The 24,335-nt window shown below is 37.9% G+C and overlaps 1 protein-coding gene across 1 annotated transcript in view; it reads left to right on the forward strand.

Annotated features, from left to right (window-relative positions):
* TBC1D9 (TBC1 domain family member 9) overlaps positions 1 to 24,335 on the forward strand; it is a 60,955-nt gene that overhangs the window by 21,358 nt on the left and 15,262 nt on the right. Inside the window, exons 2-15 of the mRNA XM_089693883.1 lie at positions 1,519 to 1,629; positions 2,165 to 2,283; positions 4,517 to 4,745; positions 6,695 to 6,956; positions 8,353 to 8,560; positions 14,149 to 14,355; positions 14,528 to 14,698; positions 16,474 to 16,624; positions 16,712 to 16,926; positions 19,236 to 19,353; positions 19,569 to 19,854; positions 20,373 to 20,502; positions 20,932 to 21,030; positions 23,806 to 23,874. Of these exons, the coding sequence (XP_089550009.1) occupies positions 1,519 to 1,629; positions 2,165 to 2,283; positions 4,517 to 4,745; positions 6,695 to 6,956; positions 8,353 to 8,560; positions 14,149 to 14,355; positions 14,528 to 14,698; positions 16,474 to 16,624; positions 16,712 to 16,926; positions 19,236 to 19,353; positions 19,569 to 19,854; positions 20,373 to 20,502; positions 20,932 to 21,030; positions 23,806 to 23,874 (2,375 nt within the window). The remainder of the gene's footprint in view (positions 1 to 1,518; positions 1,630 to 2,164; positions 2,284 to 4,516; positions 4,746 to 6,694; positions 6,957 to 8,352; positions 8,561 to 14,148; positions 14,356 to 14,527; positions 14,699 to 16,473; positions 16,625 to 16,711; positions 16,927 to 19,235; positions 19,354 to 19,568; positions 19,855 to 20,372; positions 20,503 to 20,931; positions 21,031 to 23,805; positions 23,875 to 24,335) is intronic.

Here is a 24,335-nt window from a genome sequence, read left to right on the forward strand (position 1 = left end):
GTATGTTACTCCCCCCCGCTTTTCACACAATGCAGTTAATGGTGCTGGGGCAGTCAAGTGCTATTATGTTATAGGTGGAAATTACAACAGAGCTTCATTTACCCTAAATCCAAAGGGGACTGCTCCACAAAGTGACTGGAGAACATCTCATTCAAGCATCCAAATGTTCCAGCTTGGCTACATATATCACTTGGGCTGTGGAGCAGTTATTTTGAATCTTTACAAGAATCTAAAATCTATAACGCCGAAATGACACTGAGCCAATGTCTCATGTTCAAGTGTTCACTTAATCTTCATATCCATCATGTTTCCTGTGCAAGTCTAAATAAATACATAGCAAGTATATAACTCAATTATTTGTTCAATAAAGCCTTGTAAATTCCAGCAGAATCTAATATCCTAATAATAGCTGAAATCCGCCTCCCTATTTATGTTCACCCCTCGATAGGACTGGCACTCACCCTACCAAATAGTCCTCTCACTTTGAATGAAACTAAGGGCAGTAAAGCTAAATCTCCCAATGGGGACATGGTAAATCTTCAAACTGGGACATGTGACATTTGTACCCATGACAGCTGTCTCAGAGGGGATTGAACTCACATTGGAAAGATATCATCTCCCTTCCTGTTATCTATAGTGCAGGGATAAAGAGAAATCTCCTTAATGGACAATATCCCCCCCCCCAACCAAAAAATAAAGACTGGCAGCAGTTTGCTCTCTACTCTATCCAATATGGTAAAAAATGTGTGACCTTATATTTACTAAAGATTATTTATCTCAGTCTCTAGCCATGTGTGTGCATTCATCATATTGTATGTGATTTATATTTGTTAAGGAATTTGTGGTTTATTTTAGCCCTATATAATATTATATAACCCAACCCCTGCCCAGTCTATTATCTTGGGAGGATATCATATGATGTCATCCCACTCATGTGCCTCATGCGTGCCATAGGGGGAACACAGTTGCGGGATCTGTTACCTGCTATGTCCACTGGACACAGCAAGAAGACTGATTCTTGTACCAGGCCACCCCTGGTACCATGTAATCATTGTGACCAATCCCAGCAATCACATGTCAGTTGTGCAAAATGGATTTTATTCATTTTGTACTCCCGGTGATCTCAATCATTGGTCACGGTGATCACAGGGTACATGGGCTAATCACAAAATTTAATTTGGGTAGAGTGTTGCATGGCTGAGTAGTTGGCATTCAAAGTGTGACAGCACTGAAATCTGAAAATTGGCCTGGGCAGAAATGGGGTGAAAATGTCCAGCATTAAGGTGGTTAAATATATGGCATAGGTAAAGAGTCAGATATGTACTCTTATGTATCTATTGATTTATAATTGGTAGTTCCCTATGTTCATGGAAAAAATTTATATATACAATATTAAGTGGTTTGTATCAACTATCGCAGCTTAATAAGCATGATTCATTAATCCTAACTATGACTTGATATCTCATCACTGTTATCTCAGTCCTGATTGTCGCTTACAAATTTCCTGTTAATTTTCAGGTTTATTAGTTGGGACACTTGATGTTGTTTTGGACTCAAGTGCAAGAGTGGCACCATATCGCATCCTTTATCAGACTCCAGACTCCCTTGTGTACTGGACTATTGCTTGTGGTAAGCTGCACGTCATGTTTTCTAGGTATATTATCTAAAAATTGGCAAGGGTTATAGTAGACACAGTCTTGTATGGAATGCAGTTATGGCCCTTGTATGATGGCATTGACCATTCCAGCTATTTAATAGCTAGGTGCATATTTACTAGGCTTAAAAATCTGCAGGACTTCATGCTTGGCTAACTAAATAAATCAGAGAGTGGACAAATATGCAGGCACAATTAGTGGAACCTTCAGATAACAAGGTTTGTCCAACCTGCACAATCAGAGGGCAGTGTCCAATAAAATGGAATCAATTGATTGTGTTGTCTGTGGGCTGCATCAAGCCTGAATTCTGACAGACTGGGTTTGGAATAAATTGTTAATCTGTGATTTTTTTGGTACAGTTGTTTTACACTGGCTCATTTTATAATTAAAATATATTCAAATGTTTTATCTTTCCAGTACTCCCCATTTAGTTTTCAGAATAACACATCCCGTTATTAACAAATCTAACAATGAAGATGATGCAATAATTTTGAATCTCTTGTTTCCAGGAGGCTCTCGGAGGGAGGTGACTGAGCACTGGGAATGGCTTGAAGTGAACTTGCTGCAGACTCTCTCCATTTTTGAAAATGAAAATGACATCACCACATTTGTTAAAGGAAAAATACAGGTGGTTTTTTATTTATATGAAAATATATCTATATATATTCGACAAAATAACATAATAGCTTTCCTACATTATTTGGATCAAACTGTGGTGTTCTGGTGTAAACTACAGATGTCAGTGGGCTGATCTACCCAGTGCAGGGGCGGACTGACAACTCATGGGGCCCCCGGGCAATAGGGGATCATGGGGCGTCCTTGCCCAAACTCAAAAAAGCCTATGAAAAAGGTACCAGGGGCATCTCATGGGGCCCCCTACTGACCCTGGGCCCTCGGGCAGTGCCCGCGTTTCCAAATGGTCAGTCCGCCCCTGACCCAGTGGTATTCTTGGATCACTTGGGTGGTGTTGTGGCCTTGTGTCTGCATTCCATGTTCCAGTTTAACTCCCCTACCTTGACCATCATTAATGCCATCAAATTCCCTGTTGGAAAATCCAATTTATTTTACAATATAGAGAATGCAGCATAGAAATTGAAAGTCCTAATTGTACAGAAATCCAGCAGAGAAATCTTGCTGTCAAAGCCCACAAACATTATTATATTTTTTTTTATTATTATTATTATTGTTATATTTTTTCTATTCCGTATAATAATTCATTCAGATAAATAGGAAGTGAATCTTTTTAATTTTAATTTTTAATACAGTTCAACTCTTTCTAACTACTGGTCACTGTTTGTAATATTTGCATAAGTAAGAGCTGGGGTTGTGGGTAATGATTACATTTTAATTGCCCAGCATACTCTTTGCCAATAGGTTTTCCGCTTAATTTGAAAAATGGGACTGTATAGATAAATACATCCTTTGTCAGACTGCTAGGTTCAAATATTTAAATTGGCTTTATTTATAAATATAATAGCTTGTGTAATACCCTTATCCAAAAAAAAAAAAGCATTAGATATTTGAATGGATGCAGAAGAAGATAAAATGTTTGAAAAGATGATTACGAACTTTAAAAAATATCTATTAAAAGCAGACTGTCATCTTGGCAAGCTTTTTTTTTTTTCTTATCCATTTCACTTGCAAAGTGCTTTCCTATTTACTAAGCAATGTACAGTATATTTGAATTTTGGCCCTCCACCAATTTTCTGCTTGCTATTTCCACTTTAAACTACTTGTCATAGCTTGTTTCTGCCATGACCTCTATATAAGGATCTGATGATATTGGTTTTTATATGTAGCAATGATCCCCAAAGGAACTGCTGGGTTTTTCAGGCTCTCTTAGCCTTCTTACTGGTGATTTTTCTAGTTACTACCCTATACACACACCAGACCCACCAATGGCATCAGACAGACAAACTTCCACTCCGTCAATCTTCTTTTGCAAAGTGTGTTGGCTCAGTTGTCCAGGGTGAGAGGGTTACGAGTAAAGGGCACCAAAAACAGCTGCAAAGATTCTCTCTGATCAGTTGTATCTTGTAATATTAACGTCTGTCACATGCTAATGCAGATTTGATAGGCCAGGCAGACCGCTATGGTTATCTCATAGGATAGTAGATGTCCTTGAAGTTGAGATTGCAAGCAATTTACTAAGCGTGACTCCTTTCCCAGACAGCAGTGGAAATCATGGGTGGACCTTATTAAAACACATTTAAACTAAGCTTAAGGCAGGGTTCCTAAAGCATGTATCTCCTGTTTTTAAAGTGGATTTTCTCCTCTCCACCTCCTTCCTTCCTCCCTCAATAATAATAGTGCTATGTTTTGGATTTTTTTTTTTTTTTTTTTAATTTTGTGTTTGACATGCACTGTACTCACTGTACCTCCTGGGATACACACAAAAAAACAAGTCACATATCCCAGGAGGCATTATCATAAAAGAGGGGGGGCAGGCCTAGCAGTGCGTTATCAGAAGAAAAGCTAGCAGAACCCAGAATAGCAAGTGGGCCTCTCAATGACGTCCCAAACATGTTGGCAGAAGACAAGTGGATTTCGGCGGAACTACACTATATCCACTGGTTGGGTGAGTATCTGAAATGTGCAAAATACACCGTGAACAGGGGTAAAAAAAATAAAAAATTGGGGGTTTGGGGTAAAGATCCACTTTAAAACTGGTGCACATTTACCTTGGCTTTCATGACTCTAAAAATAAATTGTATAGATCTTAATAAAATTTGACATAAGCTTGGTATTGTACTTTGTGAAACTTCACAGATAAGGAGCAGCAAGTTATGACAATGGTCGATTTAACCTTATAAGAAGTACTGTGTCTTACCACAAATAACTACAGCTTTCTTGTTCTATAGGGTATCATTGCAGAATATAATAAAATTAATGGTGTTAAAGAAGACGATGATACAGACAAGTTTAAAGAGGCGATTGTTAAGTTCCACAAGCTTTTTGGTATGCCAGATGAAGAGAAATTGGTGAATTACTACTCCTGCAGTTACTGGAAGGGCAGAGTTCCCCGGCAAGGATGGATGTACTTGAGCATCAATCACCTTTGTTTCTATTCCTTCCTGCTAGGGAAAGAAGGTAATATGAGAAAAAAAAACCTCTTATACATAAACGGTTTCAAATTTAGTGCAGCCACGTTTGTGTCCATGAGGTTGTATGGACTCTGGGCAATCTCCACATTAAACTGTTTGCAAAAGAACATCTGAATCCCTCCCATGCATAGAAATATATATACAGGCTTCTGATAAAGGTAGAGTAATATAATACTTATAGTAACAATACTTGTAGAATAAATCTGAATAACTAACAGATAATTCATAAATCCGAACCAATCCAATTATTCTGTTCTACTGTTAACATACAAGTTCTTCTTTTAACCTTTGATACACTTGTAACTTATAAACCATTAGTACAATGTAAATGCACCACTACAGATCTGCCTCTCAACTGTAGAACAAATGTAACAGTAATCGTACCCATGCAGAGCAAGAACAGGTATGCTTTAATGCCAGCCCCACAAGCTGCACATATTCACCTACTCTTCACTCCACCCATGCTCCACCACAATTACAGGCGCATTCTATTTATGCTGTGTTTATGCATCTGTATGTACATCTGTATACATGAGCCTTAAAGTGTAAGGTCACTGCAGCAGCCTGAACACCACACACTTTGGTTTAGCATTTTTGCAGTTACCTTGCATTATACTGATTAATTACTCTTAAATCTAGTCATTAAAAAAAATAATAATAATTGCACACCTATTTGCAGGGGAAAAAATGTGCATCTAAATTTATTTATTTTTTTTCATAGGAGCCTACAAAGCATTGCACCTGCGATCAGTGGATTGTGGGTGCAATGCCAGGCTTCTGCAGACTCTTCCTCCAGCTTATATGCATACTAAGGTACAGACTTTCAGCTGGAGAGCTGAAGAGATTGTCAATGGACTAAGAGTGTGGTTCTTACTGCACTCGTGAGGTGGAGTTGGCCTTTAAGCCAGCTGAAAAGTGTAATTTTGTATGACGACCACTATATAGGTCTATTTTGCAATCTGTTTTACAACCATGTTGCATTTTTATTTGCAATTTTTTCCCTAATTTGGACTTTCTTTGCCATTCTTTGATATGCCTGTCCTTTTTAAGCTGTACATAGCGTGTAGGCAGGTACCGCCTAGTCTGGAGAAGCAGTAGAGCTGGAAAGGGAAGACTAGAGAATTGTGGCTTCTCTGTGATTCCCTTTGTCTACTGAAGCAGTGTTCAGGTTGGCTACATGACCCTGGCGGCCTTCTTGGGTCACGCAGTTCTTTTAGGTTCCTTGAGCTGTCCCTACTTAAGTCCCTTTTTTTTAAGTAGGGACAGCTCAGGGCCTACGTCTGCACTCCAGCAAGCTCCCAGTTTGGGTTGGACTGGCAATGTTGCATTCAATCACCCTTGGCAAGCACTATCTTCATTCCGGGCATACTACCGCTGATTCTCTGCTGCATTAGTCCCTGGTTGGGTGGACTTCCTGCTGAACTATTGTGCTATTTGCAACTTTTTCAGTTCCACCGTTACTGCATCCTGGGACTCTGTGTGTTCACTGCAGCTGCACCACTCTACACCTGTTCCACAAGCACTATGAATATCTTTATAGTCTCAGGCTCCCACAGTACTGTGAAAATCTCTATAAACATAGTACACACATGAAGAGTCAATGTATATGACAGAGTCCTATATAGCACGGAGACCTGACTATAGTTTGGATAGACTGTTATGTTCTTTATACTAAATATATTTATCTCTACTGGGAGAGCCAGGTTAGAGGTCAGGGTTTTTTAAAAGTTACTGCTCCATGTTGTCAATACTGGAATCTTGAATCCAATATACAGAATGTTTCATTAACAAAACTTGGGAAGATGTAATAGCCCGGTCCTTTTTTGATCATACTATTAGGCCACTGCTAGTAATTAAATTTGCCACTGAGGGCTAAACCCCAGGCAATGACAGTGATATTCTTGTTTTTGACATGCTGTCATCTTTCTCTTTCAGCCAAGCTGGTGATCCGTTGGGTGGATATAACGCAGCTGGAAAAGACCGCCACCCTGCTTCTTCCTGACATGATTAAAGTCAGCACCCGGTCTAGTGAACATTTCTTCTCCGTCTTTCTCAACATCACAGAGACATTCAAATTAATGGAGCAGCTTGCCAACATAGCTATGAGGCAGCTTCTGGACAATGAAGGCTTTGAGCAGGACCGATCTCTTCCCAAACTGAAAAAGAAATCCCCCAAAAAAGTATCTGCCCTAAAACGGTGAGGGAAAGTTGCAAAAATTGGGTCATATTTTTAAAGACATTTACCGCGCATTCCCTCTTTATAAAGCATATTTGCTGGGTTGACAAATTAATAAATACAGTAAAGCTAATTCATAAATTATCATTATACAGGATTTATATAGCGCCAACAGTTTGCGCAACACTTTACATTATAAGAGGAAACAATACAGTAACGATACAGTTCAATACAAGAGGGTAAGGAATGCCCTGCTCCAGGGAGCTTACAATATAATAGGGAGAGACTGGTGGTACAAGAGGTAATAACTGGGGGGATGGACTGATGGGAAGAAAATTTAAGATTCGGTTATTAGCAGGCAGGATAGGCTTCCCTGAAGAGAGAGGTTTTCAGGGATCGCCTAAAGGTGGGCAGAGTAGGTACTAGTCTGACAGATTGGGGTAGAGAGTTCCATAGGATGGGGGAGGCTCTGGAGAAGTCCTGGAGATGAGCATGAGAGGAGGAGACAAGGGAGCTAGAGAACCAATCCTATTATCCTGTTCTGCTGTTAACAGAGTTCTTCTTTAACCTTTGATACTCTTATAACTTAAACCATTATTACAACTTAAATATAAAGGTGGGCATACAAACTGTGTTTGAAAAAAGCAATCCATCATTAAAATATTGAATGCAACACACACAGCATTTTTCTGTGCTTTGCATTTGACTAAAATATTGAAAGTAAATGCAATCAGTCATGATCAATTGAATGTATCTGCATTTGTATGAGCAGGCAGAAATGATAGACAAAATTCCATCACAGCCAAGCTGAAATCAATCTAAAGCTCTCTACATAGTTCAACAGGAGGTCTCTGGTTTGTGATTTGTATCCGATATGTGATCGCACCAATTGAGTTTGTCTGTGTGGCCACCATTGGACTTTTTGGCCCCTTTCACATAGACACTCTCTTTTCTGTCCCAGCAGAGCATACATTGACTTATCCCCTGCTGAGTTGGATGAGAATGGAAAGGGGTGTTACCTGCAGGGGTGATATCTGCAGCCTCCATCACGTGTGGAAAAAACAAACCCATGTAATCCCTATGGGCAGCCAGTAAATGGACATATTTCTGTCTTTATCCAACCACATCTGGTCAGGCCTGCAAAAGCAGACCAGGATGCAAACTTATTGTGTTCAGTCCAATGACCATGAGCAGACTGGATGTAAATAAACACATAATCATAATCCCCCAGGGATTCCATGCAGTCTGTTTTTGTTCTGAATAAAAACTGATGGAATGACTGCATGAAGGGGCCTAAAGTGGGTTTGTTTTTGGTGGTGGTCCTGCTAGGAAAATTTGTGTATCCCCTTTGTCTAAATTGAACTCTTCCTAAAACTTGTCTATTGACAAACTGGTTTTGTTTGTATGTATATTGCAGAGATTTAGATGCTCGAGCCAAGAGCGAACGATATCGTTCCCTCTTCCGCCTCCCCAAGGATGAGAAGCTGGATGGACATACAGACTGTACTCTGTGGACACCATTCAGTAAAAGACATATTGTGGGCCAGATGTTTGTATCCACCAATTACATTTGCTTCACTAGTAAAGAGGAGAACCTGTGCAGCCTAATCATTCCACTGAGAGAGGTGCGTCTGTGTATTTATATAGTTGTGACCGTGTGCAGTCACTCAGCTCTGACCTTTTCTAAGCCATCCGTGTAATTAGGTTCTTCACCCCCTCTGTTTAGAGATGAGTCATTTTATAGCATTTTCTAGCCCATTTAATGCCAGTCTCAGTAATTTATGCACATTTTCCCTGCCTGTCGGACCTAATTATGCTTCCTCCATTAACCAAACCGCTAGAAACAGATGTAAACATACTGTATATAACCTGCAGCCCTTCACCACCTCCTTCGCAGGCAACCTGTTCATTGTCAGCAGATCTGGTGGGATGGTTCCATTTGGTTGTTTTTTGTTTTTTTTTAAACTATATTAAATATGAATAATATTTCAGATCATGAGTATTAAACTGCTGAATCCTGGAATTTTTAAGTAGCTCAACGGAAAATGAATACAGCCCCCTCCTTTGCAGAACCTGTTTAATTATGCTTTTTGAATGTCAATTAAACATACACTTACTGGAGAAATTTTTACAAGATATATTATAATTAAAGCATCAGGTGATCCAAAACAGAGTTTTCATTTATAGACAGTTACCAGAATTTTAAATCGTCTTGATGCATTCTATGGATCCCAGGGAATCCAACACTGTCACTGCTGTTTCAAGGCACTCACTCTCTTTTGCTGTGTTTTTTTTGTTTTTGTTTTTTTTTTTTTTTTTTTTTGTTTTGGAATAGAGAATTTATTTGAAGTGGTCAAATATTACATAGCAACTAAGAAGAAGTCAGTAGCTTAGCCTGCCAGTGAGTGGAATTTTTTTGTTTTTTTGGCTTAATTAGTGAAGAAATCTATAGAATCCTATATATAAAGTGCTGCGCTAACACAATTACCAAAAAATCATAAAATAAACACCCGGCTGAGCCCTACATACTTGAACCCAGGGCAATGATAAATGACTCAGTAAACCATAAATACCTTAAATATAAGCCAATGAATGGTAACTCAAGAAATAATAAATAAAAATAAAGAGCCGGCTGCCCTCTTAGGTGTAAATAAAAATAGTGTTAAAAACATATGAAACCATAGTGATTAGATACAAAACAAAATGATAATCTTTCAAATAAATGTGTACAAAGAAAGGGATGGTAAGTAGATGCCCAAACAGTAACCCTCCTAGGCAATATACAACCACATATAACAAATACTATCGTACTGACATAAATAAGATAAGCAGCTAGGGGATCAACATATATCAAGTGCCAATGCACTGTAATAAATAGGAGTCCCAAAGAAATCTAATTCAATCCATGGTATGTGAAATACTCTTCAAAATGTCCACTTCCAACACCGCTGTGACTACCTCCACCAGGGGAGTGCGCTTACCTCCCAAATCTGACCTAAATAGGTCAACTTGTGTGCAGTCGAAATCCTCCTTCGCTTGGATATCTTAAAAGTAGGGGTCCGTTTTGGTACACAAGGGCTCAAACAGAAACACAAAGGCTCCTCCTAGTGTAGTAAATAATGGCATATTTTAATAGATATATAAATAGATACTCACATGGAGCTGCGGGCTAAGAGCCCTAATCAGGGATAAGGGTAAACAAAGATGGCGGCTGGCATCGCCGCACCGGAAATGACATCACCACACTTTTGTCCGACACATTGCGTCATGCATCATGTGACTTCATCAGGGATAGAAAGCTGGTGAGTATGAACGGACACTCCGCTCTCATCAGACCTTCCAGCCGACATCCTATAATAAACCACCTGAAAGCTTATGTATACCCAAAACTGTTTTTTAGTTTTGGACAGAATGTCAGGTTGTACTGCTACTCGGGGCACCATTAGAGAGATTTTCCATCACTTTCTGTTCTGGGGGAAACATTTTATCAGGCAATTGAGGAGAAATCTACAGGAGAAAAATGGACAGTAAAAAGTTGGCAGAGGGTCTAGCAATCCCCTACTTCTGTCTGTTTCTGTTAAAGATTTCCCCTCACTTCCTGTCCTGGGGACAAATGTTTTAACCAGATAAGAAGAGAATTGATCTCTCCAACTGAGTCTCTGATAATGGTAAAAATCTGATAGTGGTAGTTCTAATCCTACACTAAAAAGTATTCTCTATTGATATTTTAATATTGCCTTCCCTATTGACTGCTAAGCATTTTGCGAAAATTTTATTAAAATTTCATGATTTTGCACAAAGGGGAAATAAAAAAAAAAAATCTCACTTTTGCTCATTCATAATTAGCGGTGGTTCATTTGACCCTTTAGTAAACTAGATGGTGTGAGAAAATGTTTATCTGTAAGGTGAAGTTCACCTTTTAGGAAAACATAATACATTCACATATTCTTGCAGGAAAAAAAAAATGTGCATTTATTATTTATTCATACAGGAACCTGCAAAGTATTGCACCAGCAATCAGTTGATTGTGGGTGCAATGTCAGGCTCCTGAACTCTCTCCCTCCAGCTTTCTGCTTGTACCACTGTATGGGCTGTTTGTTTAAAAGCTGGAGGAAGTGTGAATGGATTACAAGTTCAGTGATCAGCACGCTCTGTCTATTGAGAACTACAAGCTGTCTGCCACGCGGGAGATATGACTTGTAGTTTCTTCATCCACAGATCCCTGTAAATGAATGACGCTGCTCTGCGGGCAGAGCTCTGCACAGCTGCACTGATTTGAAATGTGACAGCAGCTGTCACGTGCTGTCATAGCAGAAGGGGGTCAAGAGCTAGAACCCTAAATACAGGTGTAACACGCAATATACTCTCAAAGGTGAACTTGGCCTTTTAAGTTAAAGTGGTTGTAAATGCATCCCCCGCATTAAGGTTAAAAAAAAACCTTCTTTTGTTAACTCCCCCCCCCATTTAATAGGAAAAACTGGCTTTAGGAAGACAAAAATAATTTTAACCCTGTCAGTGTAACTTTGGTTGTGAAGTATAGTTTAGAGGTTCAAGAGAAATGATTATTAAGCAGTGAATCTGACATTTACCAAACATTCAGTGCATGTGAATCTTGCACATACATGTTCTGCAAGTGTACATGCATGCACTATTTTAACTTGTAATTTTAGAGTGAACTTTAGTTCTTCCTTAAGAAATGTTGCAGTTCACTTGGTTAACAATGTACAAGCAAGTAGAGATATTGTTGGTCACATTGTTTGGAACAAATGCAAGGTTATTGCCGAAGGCCCCTTTCACACGGGTGGTCCGCCTGCTTCATCCGTCTTCAGTCATATTTTTGCCAAGAATAAACTCATTGTTTACATCAGTTTATTCATCTTCCATTTAGTTCGGTCTCATTTATATCCGCTTTAAATCCATTTACATCCACTTTTCATTCGCTTCTCTTTTTTTTTTTTTTTTTTTTTTTTTTTTTTTTTAAAAAAACAAAAATGCAGAATTGTTCTGTTTTTTAATAAAATTTAACCTTAATGGAAGTGAATGTAAACAGGTGACGTTTGTCCATTTTCCATCTGTCTATTGACAGGTGATAGATCACAATGCATTCCTATGGGTAAACAGATGTAATCCGTTTACATTCATTTTTTTTGTCCACTTTCATTAAGATCTGTTTTTGTTTTTTTGAATGAAAGAAATCTGCATTTTTGCTCTGTTTTGAAAAGCAGAATCAGACAAAAAAATGGATGTAAACAGATGGAAAATGGATGTAAACAGGAAAATGGATGTAAACAGAAGATGAATTAACTGAATCTGTTTTTTCTTAATAAAAACATGACTGAATGGATTAAGCAAACGGATCACCCATGTGAAATGGGCCTTCGTAATTTAAAGCCTATCTAAAACCAAAAACCACTATATAATATATTGCAGCTTACCAATCCTTTACATGTGGTGGCTCCACTTGTTCTCTGTTATATTCTCTGTTTTCTTTATTTCCACCTGGTGATCCAGCCAGTAATACATTTTATAATATCAAAGACAAAAACGAGCGCTAGATCTATGAGGCAGGAGCAGCTAGCATGAAAGGTAATCCCCTCAAAACCTTCTATATCACTCAAATATCATATACCATGCAGCGCTTAAGTACACTTTGAGTAATACATTTTATGTCTGTCTATGGAGGAGCAACGGAGATGCCCTTTTGAGAAGATTGTTGTCTGGGGATAGTAGATTTAGATGGACTTGATAAATTAAAGCCTAACTCCAGTTAATGCTTTTAAGCAGCTACAGAATTTTTTTTCCATTTGGATTAAATCTTTTAACTAAATTAATAAAAGTTGACCATTTGTTATCACCCCAGTCAGTGTTAAATAGTTTGTCTCAATCCTCTGCCACTTTTACTGGACAGCTTGGTCTGTTAAAGGAAGTTGAAAAGGAACACTTACTAGCTGGATCACCAGGTGAAAATTAAGTTTAAAAAAAAATTAAAAAAATTAATACTATGCAGCCACAACATCTAATGAATGTAACCTGTAATATATTGCTTTTCTGCAAATCTGATTAATTGATTTTAACAATTACTAATATAAAAATGGCACAACATAACAAATAAATACAAGTTTAAACTAAACCCCAGGAGGGGGGAGTCACTGGACATGCAATTCTTAAGTAGTTCCAGTCAGTTTCAGAGAGAATAAAGGGACCATTTAGAATAAGAAGATGACACATCAAATGGATACATAAACTTCTAAGCTACTCTATCTTCAACCATTGTGGCGGTGGAGGCATTATCTAGCCAGCAAGACCATATCTTCTGAAACTTACAAGGGCATCCTCTATTAGCGTAGGTGGTTTGATACAGAGACATGCTGGAATTAACCAAACTCATCCAGAAACTTGTCATGGGAGGAGAGGCATAAAATAGCAAAAGATTCAACAGGGTACTCTTAGCCACTGTGTGGGCCAATGGTTCCAGCAGCCCCAGCAGACAATATTGTGGCTTAAGGTATACTATAATTTGTGCAGTATTTTTAATAATTTGTAGCACATCCTGTCAATACAGCACAATACCATGACCTGAAAACATGAAAAAAAGGAGAGTGAGAAGTTTATCTTGTGTAGCCAGAACGGAATGAAATAAGCCCAGTGCAACATTTTAAATTGTATTAGTTTTATCTCTGGTGGAGAATATATTGCATTTTTGCTTTTGGGTTTAGATACACTTTATACATCCCATGGAATGATCTTTAACTTGGGGCTGAAACACACTTTTACACTGGGGTGCATTGTGGTAATATGCTCATTACTGCAAGGCACCACACACATTAACTTGTTGCAGGGCAATTCATTTTGAATGGCACTCCAGTGCACTAAAGGCAACACAGCTCCAACTCGCATGCTTTCAGCACATCACAATTCACAGTAACATGTGCTGTAGTGTGCTGCAGTAGCAAACCTTTTTTTTTTTTTTTTCTTGTTTCGTTTTTTTTTTTTTTTTTTTTTTTTTAACATTTCTGAGCATTGTCAGCCCATTTATTTGAATGTGCTGCCTCAATGCAATGCATGTTAACGCATGCCTGGAAAGGCAGCACACCAGGACACAAAGGTGTGAATAGGCCCTTTTAGGATTTTGAAGAGTGGGGAATAAAAATGTACTTATACAAAAGTCTCATCTAGATACTTGTTGAAATAAATGGAGTTTCATTTTCCGTAGGTGACCATCGTTGAGAAGGCAGACAGTTCCAGTGTCCTGCCTAGTCCACTGTCTATCAGCACAAAGAACAGAATGACCTTCCTATTTGCCAACTTGAAGGACAGAGACTTTCTTGTGCAGAGGATATCTGATTTCCTGCAGCAAACTACCCTGAAAATGTACTTTGATAAGGACATATCTGGGAGTGACAGCAGCATGAGTGAAGAGGTATGACCGCACAGGCTAGGAAAAAGGAATGTTCATGCAGTGCAATACATTTAAATTGTTTAGATTATGATTTGAGAACATACATTATTACATCCTTAATCATTATACCAATAATAAATAAATGCCTGGTAACTGTGTACCTTTTTTATTTGTGTGGTTTTTTTTTTTTTAGGTTTATTCGAGAGCAAGCAGCTTTGTTTCATGCAGTCCTCAGCTGAGACTCCGGACAGAAGTATATGGTGATCGACCATTAAATCTTAATGGTAACACTGCTCCAACTGCCACCCAGACCTTAATGACAATGTATCGCAGGAGGTCACCAGAAGAGTTCAATCCTAAACTGGTAATCATCAGTGCTACACTAGCATAGTTACCCTAGAGCAGGGGTCTCCAAACTATCCCAAATGGAAGAAAAATCTATTTGAAATATATTTTAAAAATATTCTTCCCAAATATATTGACATATATTTGAAATGCTACAATTTTGGTCACGTTATTTTTATATATATATATATATATATATATATATATATATATATCAAGTTGAAATGAGTTTTTATTACAAAATATGAAAAATATTTTTAACAATACATTTCAAATATACTGTATGTATTTAAAAATATGAAGAATATATGAAGAATATGGCAAAAATTGTAGCATTTCAAATCTATGTCAATAAATTTGGGAGGAATATTTTTAAAATATATTTCAAATATATTTTTCTTCCATGTGGGATGACCCTCCAGGTTTTGAGGAAATGCAAGTCCCATGAGGCCTTGCAAAACTCTGACAGACAAGACTCTCAAAGGCATGATGGGACTTGTAGTACTTCAACAGCTGGGGGGCCATAGTTTGGAGACCCCTGCCCTAGAGGAAAGAATTGTGCCCTAGCACCACAAGACTCTTTCTTACTGGACTGCACAGCTGCTCATGACTCACATTCCCAATCACCACATTTACATCCCCATGAAATTATTTAAAAAAATATATATTTTTTTTTTCATAAATTAAGCTGAAAGGTAAGTGCTGATTTTCAAAGGAGAGAATAGAAAGCTTTTTATGTAGCAGGAGATAAGGCAGTCTAATATACTATAGACCTAAATTTCTTACTTGCATTATACATTACGGACTACTTGCATAGTGCAGTACTGTATTGCTTTATTAGAATTTACATTGGAAACCTCGGTCACTTCCTGTGAAGTATCATGATCCTGACATCCTGATCAGAGTATTGTTTTCCCAAGGTTGTGTGAATAAGGGGGTAAAAGGGTAACTCTTGCATCAGGGCATCTGGATCAGGACCCACCAAAAGAACCTGCAAGGATTGCATTTTGGCTTGTGAAAGAATCGCATATCATATTCCCCACACACACATACACATATGCTATAGGAAGGTAAGAGTCCCTTTATGTTAATGACACTATTGCCTTTCAGTTTAAGAAAATGTCATCTTTATAGTCAGAAAACTGAATATGTACAATATCTAACTAGGTTCAGTCCAACTTGCAAAGCTAAATCGGTGCTAACATTTTTGCGCTCTGACAGGACTGTAACAATTTCAAAAGAAGCAATATTTTGGTAAAATTTAAATAGTTAACGTTGTTTAAAATGTAAAACTTAAATATTATACTAAAAATGGTGTAGAATTAAGATCTATAATATAATGTATTGAACAAAATCCCTCCCAAAGGCTATGCTGAGCAAACCTATATATCGGTGGTGGGCAAGCCCTCTTATTACTTACAGTATCTTTGAAATGTTGGTGGTTTTTCTTTTTCTTTTTGCTCAAGCTATGTTGTTATTAAAAATGAAGACCTCAGTAAAGATTTGAGGTCTTTAATTCCTGGTGTGTTGGCTGCTGTTGGTATTTTGAATTCTCACGGTATTACCGTTAAAACCAGCTACCATGTACCCTCCTCAAATCAATAAAGGGATATGTATGTAGTGGAATGCTGTTCAGTCATTCCAACATATGACCACTGTTCTTCCCCCACCCCAAGCTGATTTTCATTAGTTTCATTTTCTGTGGAGCTTGAGCAACAGCATAAGCAGTGTGTCCTCCCCAATTAGCAGCATATGTTAGACTTCAATTGTGTACCCTTCTTTCTTCTGTGAAAGGCTAAAGAGTTTCTGAAGGAACAAGCGTGGAAGATCCATTTTGCAGAGTATGGCCAGGGAATCTGCATGTACCGCACACAAAAGACAAGAGACCTGGTGTTGAAAGGAATCCCAGAGAGTATGCGTGGAGAGCTATGGCTGCTCTTTTCTGGTCAGTTACAGTTTAAACTTCGATTATTGATGGGTAACTGTAGAGACATGTTCTTCCAGTTCTTTATCAGCTGTTCTGTTATATCAGGTGCTATTAATGAAATGGCTACTCATCCTGGGTATTATGAAGAGTTGGTCGAGAAGTCCATGGGTCAGTATAACCTTGCCACAGAAGAGATTGAGAGGGATTTGCATCGTTCTCTTCCAGAACATCCAGCATTCCAAAACGAAATCGGGATCTCTGCTTTGAGAAGGGTCCTCACTGCTTATGCCTTCAGAAACCCAAACATTGGATACTGCCAGGTAACTAAAAATGTACATTGCATAGGGTTGGCCTGGAAGTAGAACAAGTGAAATGTGCTTGGTAAATTGTACAATACTGTAATAACACTAAGAGGTGTTTTGTATTTGAGTCCTGGGCTTGCTTACAGCATAACAAGTGTTATAATGTGTTGCTGCAACACATGGTACGCACTGTAGATATGCGTTGCAATGCACATTTATTTGCACCCCAAAGCACATCCACAGTGCGTTACAGCACACCGGAGTTATAGCCCACTACAATGCCCAGACGCACATACTCTAAAAATACATAAAATAATTTATGCAGGGCCTAGTTTTTTTTTTTTTTTTTTGCATTAACAGCTTTTTTTTTTTTAATAGTCTGCCTAATGCGGCATGCCCCAGCATATGAAAACACATGTGTTGCAGCACACTGCATTATGGTCTGAATGGGCCCTAATATAGGGTATTCTTAAGGAGTGTTGCTTCTCAGCCATACATCTCTTTGGACTATGGGCAACGGTGAATTGACATATAAATCTGACATAGTCTCCAAACTAATGGCAAGAAATACACTTTTCATGGCATCAGGACAATACCTAGCGGTCTATGGTCATGGCGATGGAAATTTAAAAGTGACTTCTGGAGGCCAGCATTGGCTGTCAGTATAATACCAAGATATTTAATTCATAACTTACAACGGTTCTTAGTAGGTTCTTAGTGCTTCCGGTGTAATTACGTATGGAAAGTATTTCAACAGGTTTAGAATATAACTCTATCGAAGACTGTCAGAAACTGGCTGTGGGTGTCTATAAAGAACAGTCAGCAGTTTTATCTGAGACTTGGTTTCCTTTATGGCTTAGTTTCCATTTAATTTGATGACTGAGGCAGAATAATTTTGCAAATATTTTAGTCCATGCCCCAGTTGCACACAAAAGTCACACTGACTCAAACAATAGAAGATGCTATGTTTTTAAATATCAAACTTTATCTTTATCCACCTGAACCTTGATGTGGAATGTGATGATTAGGGACCATTAGCGCTTTATGAGCATTTTTACAGTGCATGAAGAAAATAAACACTTGAAAAAAGAAGCATTTTAGTAGCAGTTAGGTGTGTTTTATTGTTTTTTTTTTCTGCCAGGAAAATGCTCTCAAAAACTCTACAAAAAACTTTTTTTTTTCTGCTCCTAAACGCTGAAGCTTGAAAAATGCTTCTAGCATAAAATAGTGTGTCATAGGATAACACTATTAGCTTCTAGGAGCAGAAAAAAATGATCATAATAGTTCCTAAAATGATCATTATAGTTCCTAGGAGCTTAAAGAAAATGTTAGTGTGCATGCAGCCTAAAGATACCAACCCACATTCTAATCCTGCATTTAGGTTCAATTGTATAAAACTATGACATGTGGCATGCGCCCAATGTGATCACAGTACAATGTGATCATAAATACTATAATCCTACTGATGAAAAAAGATCAGATTAGTTAAAATAGTTTAATTGTCTGGTTTGTACATATGTAACAGTACAAGTATAGAGTACTTGTATAGAGTACAAATTGATAATCAAACAATCAGAGTGTATATGTACAGCATGTGAGCTTTTGGATACAAGCATTATTAAAAGGAATTATGCATATCAAGAGCAGGAAAAGGCTGTTGACATCTGTTTGCTGACATACTGAGAAAATGCACTGCTAACGTGTCTGATATTGCCTCAGCGGTAAGCAAACTCAGTTGCTGCTGTGCTCTCAATAGCGGATGATCTGAAAATGTTTACATTTAGTAAAATAAAAATATAGAAAAAAAGAAATTAAAAATGTCAAAAATGTTATTATAACTAAAAATGTGATTATTAGAAATACACTATGCTCCCTTTTGATGATAATCCTACTAAATAAACACTTGACATAATATGTATCTGGTCCTGCATTAAACACTGCATGATGTTAAGGGAAGGTACTGTTATGGGTGCCAATGGTATAAGGAATGGCTGAAATTTGTCACATCTCTGGAGCTTGTGTGCCTGACTGTTGCCTTTTATCCCAAAACCATAAGTGTAGCAGGGATTTAGCCTTTATTATGCTATTACTTGGACCGTAGATACTAAGGTTGGATTTATGGCAGAATGACTTTCCATAGGTCCACCAGAGACTAATCCATAACCTGGCAGCATATTATGTAATTAAAAGATGCAAGCTATGAAATGTACATTTTATGATGGGAATTACAGACATAAGGCAGCAGCATTTGTCAATATCCATATCTTCACCTTCCTGATAATGTATGCCTGTCCTGAATTGTTATAATTTTTTTTTTTTTATTGTAGGCCATGAATATTGTTACCTCTGTGCTTCTGCTGTACGCTAAGGAAGAAGAAGCCTTTTGGTTGCTTGTTGCTCTATGTGAACGCATGCTTCCTGATTACTACAATACAAGAGTTGTTGGTACGTTTTGAAAAAAGTTTATGGTTTGCCTAGACACTGTACTAAACCTTGGCAAACATAAGTCTAATTAGTGTTAGATACTCATAGTGACTAACTGATATAATCTGTAAAACCATGACTTTCTTATGAAAGTCAAGAATAACTTGCCATAAAATGTTTTATAGAACATCTGCAGCATCCAAGTGCATTATACATATAATTTTTGTTTCTTCTAGGAGCTCTTGTGGATCAGGGTGTTTTTGAAGAATTGGCTCGTGACTATGTGCCTCAGCTGTATGACTGTATGCAGGATCTGGGTGTAATTTCCACCATTTCTTTATCTTGGTTCCTCACATTGTTTCTTAGTGTCATGCCTTTTGAAAGTGCTGTGGTGGTTGTGGACTGTTTTTTCTATGAAGGCATTAAGGTGATATTCCAGCTGGCACTTGCTGTGTTGGAGGCCAATGTGGACAAGCTACTTAACTGCAAAGACGATGGAGAAGCTATGACTGTCTTGGGGAGGTATAATATAGTTCTCATTTCTCTTTATAAGCTTTTCTATACGTTCAGCACAATATTGTTTTTTTTTTTTTTGCATAGCTTTTGTAGAATATCCCTTCTATAAAAAAGGGATTTAATCCTGGTAGATAATTCCATGCAAACTAGTTAAAAAAGATTAACATTTTCTTTTTGTAGAATGATGAAGGTAGTTGGTAGAAGACGGTGGCTTTCAATAATAGACTGGTTACAAAAGTAATAATTTCATCATCAGTCCAGTTCAGGTAGTGAGGTATAGACACAGCATAATTATAGAGCCATGTAGAGTCCTTAGAGCATTGGAAGTTTGTTTTCCTTCATTAGAAGAAACCATGGCTTTGGTGGCGTGGGGCTTGTGCAGCAAAAGATACAAAACAGCCATTAATGCATGGTGAGATGAATTCGGCTCCAGGCATACCTTCTATTCTGGTTCTGTAATCTAGGCTAGGGGATGTTAATTTTTCTTTTATATGATTTTTCAATTTCCTTTTTTTTCTTAAAAGGTATTTAGACAGTGTGAGTAATAAAGACAGCACTTTACCACCAATTCCTCATCTCCATTCCTTAATCATGGATGACACAGAGCCTTATCCAGAAGTGGACATCTTTACACTTATAGCTGCCTCTTATCAGGTATTGTGTATACAATTATGGTTTATTGTTAAATTAACATCTAGTTACACTTTTTTTTAAAGTTGATCTCTGGGCAAACCCCTAAATACACAGCTGAGATGGCGTGGATGGGAATTGTTCTGTGATTCTGGGGAAGATCCAGAAACCCTATACCAGATAGCATATGCAGATCACTTCTCTCTTCTGCAGTGGTAGCAAAAGTTGGCCACAAACACACACTCACTGTGCAAATTGGTCAATGAAGGAGTAGCAGAACACCAGCATGGTAATTCTTCTACTTTCTCAATGCCTGTAAGCATGTTGACCTATTAGCACATATGTACTGCAGCACAGCCTGCTAGGCCCTTAGTATTTCTCCATTCCTTCTTTCACAAGTGAGTGCTGCTATGTAGAGGATTGCACATTTACGATGTGTTTTTATTACTGCAGAAATTTGGAACTATACGGGCAGACCTGATTGAGCAGATGAGATTTAGGCAACGGCTAAAAGTGATACAGACTCTTGAAGATACTACAAAACGAAATGTGGTAAGTACAGCTTGCTTAGGTGTTCATCTTAAAGTGAAACTTTACTTGCAAAATAAAGACCTCAATGTTTTATTTTGCATGTATAATTGGTATTGATGACGTATTCAAAAGTAATTCCTTTTTGAGCTTCTTAAGTACAAACCACCACGATTAGTGCAGGTTATAGTCATTGCACTTATCAAACTAAATCACAAAATACGCTCCAAAATTACCCCATTCACAAGTTACAAAACTTCTAACATCCAACTGTTCTCTAATTCTAGTTCTGCTAGTTCAATGGGTTACCAGCTAACTGCATCCTAAAAACATTACACCAATGCTAAAGTGAGAAAATCCACTCCACTTCTCTTTACTTTGCATGCAAGGATCTCCTTTTGATACCACATCTGAGGCTTTTCACAGCACTCTTGGAGAGGGGAATGCAACATCAGTTCCTTTTAAAGGGCCCTGTGCTAAGGAAAAGCATCAAGGCAAAAAAGTGTGTATGTGTGTGGTGGGGGTGGACCGATAGGTACTGTGGGGGCCAAAAAAGTGAGGCATGAATATTACAGATGGCACAGGGTGTCATTGCAATGAAAGGTGGGAGCAACACAAGACAAGTTAGGAATACTTGCCACGTATCTTACAATGATGACCTAGATGGGTGTTCTAAGATAGGTTATTGTTTTTTTTTATGGGGGTGACTTTGAGAGCACCGTAAAGGCTGGATGAAAAACAAGCTCTGTCTTAAGTCCTGGTTCACACTGAATGCAACTTTGAAATCACACTACTTCTCTTGAAGTAGTACGATTTCATAGCCGCAGATCAATGTGATTTGTACCTCCGATTTCACTGCAACCTGTGACTTCATTTAACAGAAGTCCATGCAAGTCGCAATGAAATCAGGAAAAAGTAGTGCAGGAACTTTTTTTAAAATCGCACTACTTCAAATTGCACTGATTTAAGATAGTGCCATAGAAATACATTAGATGCTACTTCAGGTGCGATTTGTAAATCGCATGTCGCACTTGAAGTTGCACTGGTGTGAACCAGGGCTAAGCAGACTTTCATTTTGTATGCATACAGATGCCCATTTTGCATTTTGGCTGAAAGTTGATGGTATTATAAAAAAAAAAACAAAATGACAAAAGCTTCTGAAAAAACAGATGATTAAGCACAAATTATTTATATTAGTATTGCAATGGTAAATTTATTAGATGAGTATTTTGTATATTGCTTACTGAATGAGCCGTAGTCTACAAAAAGAAGGCCTTAGAATTTTCTGAACTCTGTGTATGTTATTACACATTCAAACGTTTTTGTAAATCATCATCTTAGAAACAAAAAGGAGTCTGGACTTAGGCTGCTTTTACATTGATCGTATTTCTTTTAAAAAACAGAAGAAAAATGTGGAATTCTTAACACTGATCCGTTACGGGTCCGATGTGTATTTTAAAATCCTGCTTGCTGCATTTTTGGCGCGATTAAACAAATGCACCAAAAACACTCCTTTGAAATCAATGGAAAAGTGTATTGTGTTTTTGGTGCTGTTTTTGAGTCATATGTCCTGTAAAACATGCATCACTAGCACGGTGTATCAGTGTGGAAGTAGCTTTAGGGGTTGATTTTACTAAAGACTAATAGACTGGGCACTTTGCAAAGTGCAGTTGTACTCTGCAAGAACAGTTGCGCCAGAGTTTAGTAAATGAGCAGAAGCTCTGCTGACTTCCATCATCCAATCATGTGCAAAAAGAAACATTGTTTTTGTTATTTTCCTTGCATGTGATTGGGTATTCTTTGCAAAGTGAAGCTTTACCTCAGTTACTAAGCTCTGGAACAGCTGCACTTTGTAAAGTGCACAGTCTATTTGCCTTTGGTAATACAACACCTTGTATTCAATGAAGCCTGTGCCATGAATCTCTGCTGACATTGTTTTGCAATTTGTGGCAGATCCTCACTAAACTGCTGTCTACAGAAAAAGCCAGGAATTTGCTTTTTTTTTTTTTTTCCGTATGGCATGTTCTGTATTTTTGGAAGGAATAGCTGTACTAAAAGTTGAACTCCTGGAATAAACAATATTTTTACATTCTCTTTTGTGTCCCTTTGGTGACTGCTGCTGCATTAGGTAAAAATTTTAACTGTAGATCTGACAATGCTGTAGATGCTAGTCTTCAGCTCTGAAAATTGCACTCCAGGCTTTAGTAATCTGCAAACGGTGAAGGCTATGTGGGTCATTCACTCTACACCTCCTCCCTTCATAGAACCTCTTGTATTCTTTTCACTGTGTACAAGGTGTTTTGTGATTGGAGGAGGGGAGATTGGATGAGGGACAAGTGAACATCTTGTATTCCGTGTCAAGATTACAAGTGGTTTTATGATTGGAGGAGGTGGAGAGAGAGCAACCCATATAGCCTTCACTGTATGCAGCATAATAGAGCCAGGAGTGTAATTTTTATAACCAGAAATTTTGCTCTTACAGCAGTGTTAGAATTAATTAATGGTTTTTACTTGATGCAGCGGCACCTACCAATGGGACATGCATCATTAGGGGAAATACATCTTTACGTCACAAATGTGCAAATAGTTTTTTTTTTTCTTTCCGGGAGTCCAGCTCTAAGTTATCTAAAACTATTAGATGAAAAATGAATTACCTGTTAACATGGATTTAATTAGGATAAAGTATTATTTTTTGTGTGGTAGACTAATTTTCACAAGCTTTCAATGGTTACATTATTTTTACACTTACTAATTTCTCAGTCTGTGGAGTATTGCCAATTAAAAATATTCTTCTTCTAGGTCCGCACCATTGTCACTGACACTGCATTCACTATTGATGAATTGGAAGAACTGTATGCACTTTTCAAGGTATGAGCAAATTATAGTTTGTATCTTCTTTATTCACTGCACTTTAATCCAGAAATTGCTCTTTAGGACAGTTTCTCAAACTTTTTTCAGTCAAGGCACCCTTTTAAAATTCTTCACAATCTCCAGGAACCCTTTAAAATTCTGTACAATCTTGAGGAAACCTTTAGTTTTTTGCATTTTGTAATGGGTGCCTCAAGAATTTTAAACACCCAATGTTAGAGGTAATTTATTCTTCCAAAGCAAACACACTTTTGCACACTGGTACTGACTAGTATTCCATTGTTTCTCTTCTTCCTTAGCTTCTCTCACTTGCTCACACGCTAGTGTGACCCCAGTCCTTACAGAGAGGGGCAGGCAAGGATGCCGTGCAGGTGCCCAATGTCCTTCTTATCAAATGATGACATCACTGGTTGTTTTGTCGCCAGCCCCTAGAACGTTGTAACGGTGCACAATGAAAACCT

Source organism: Staurois parvus, unplaced genomic scaffold, assembly GCF_062004578.1.
Source record: "Staurois parvus isolate SC_StPar_1 unplaced genomic scaffold, SC_StPar_1.0 ptg000639l, whole genome shotgun sequence".
NCBI lineage: Eukaryota > Metazoa > Chordata > Amphibia > Anura > Ranidae > Staurois > Staurois parvus.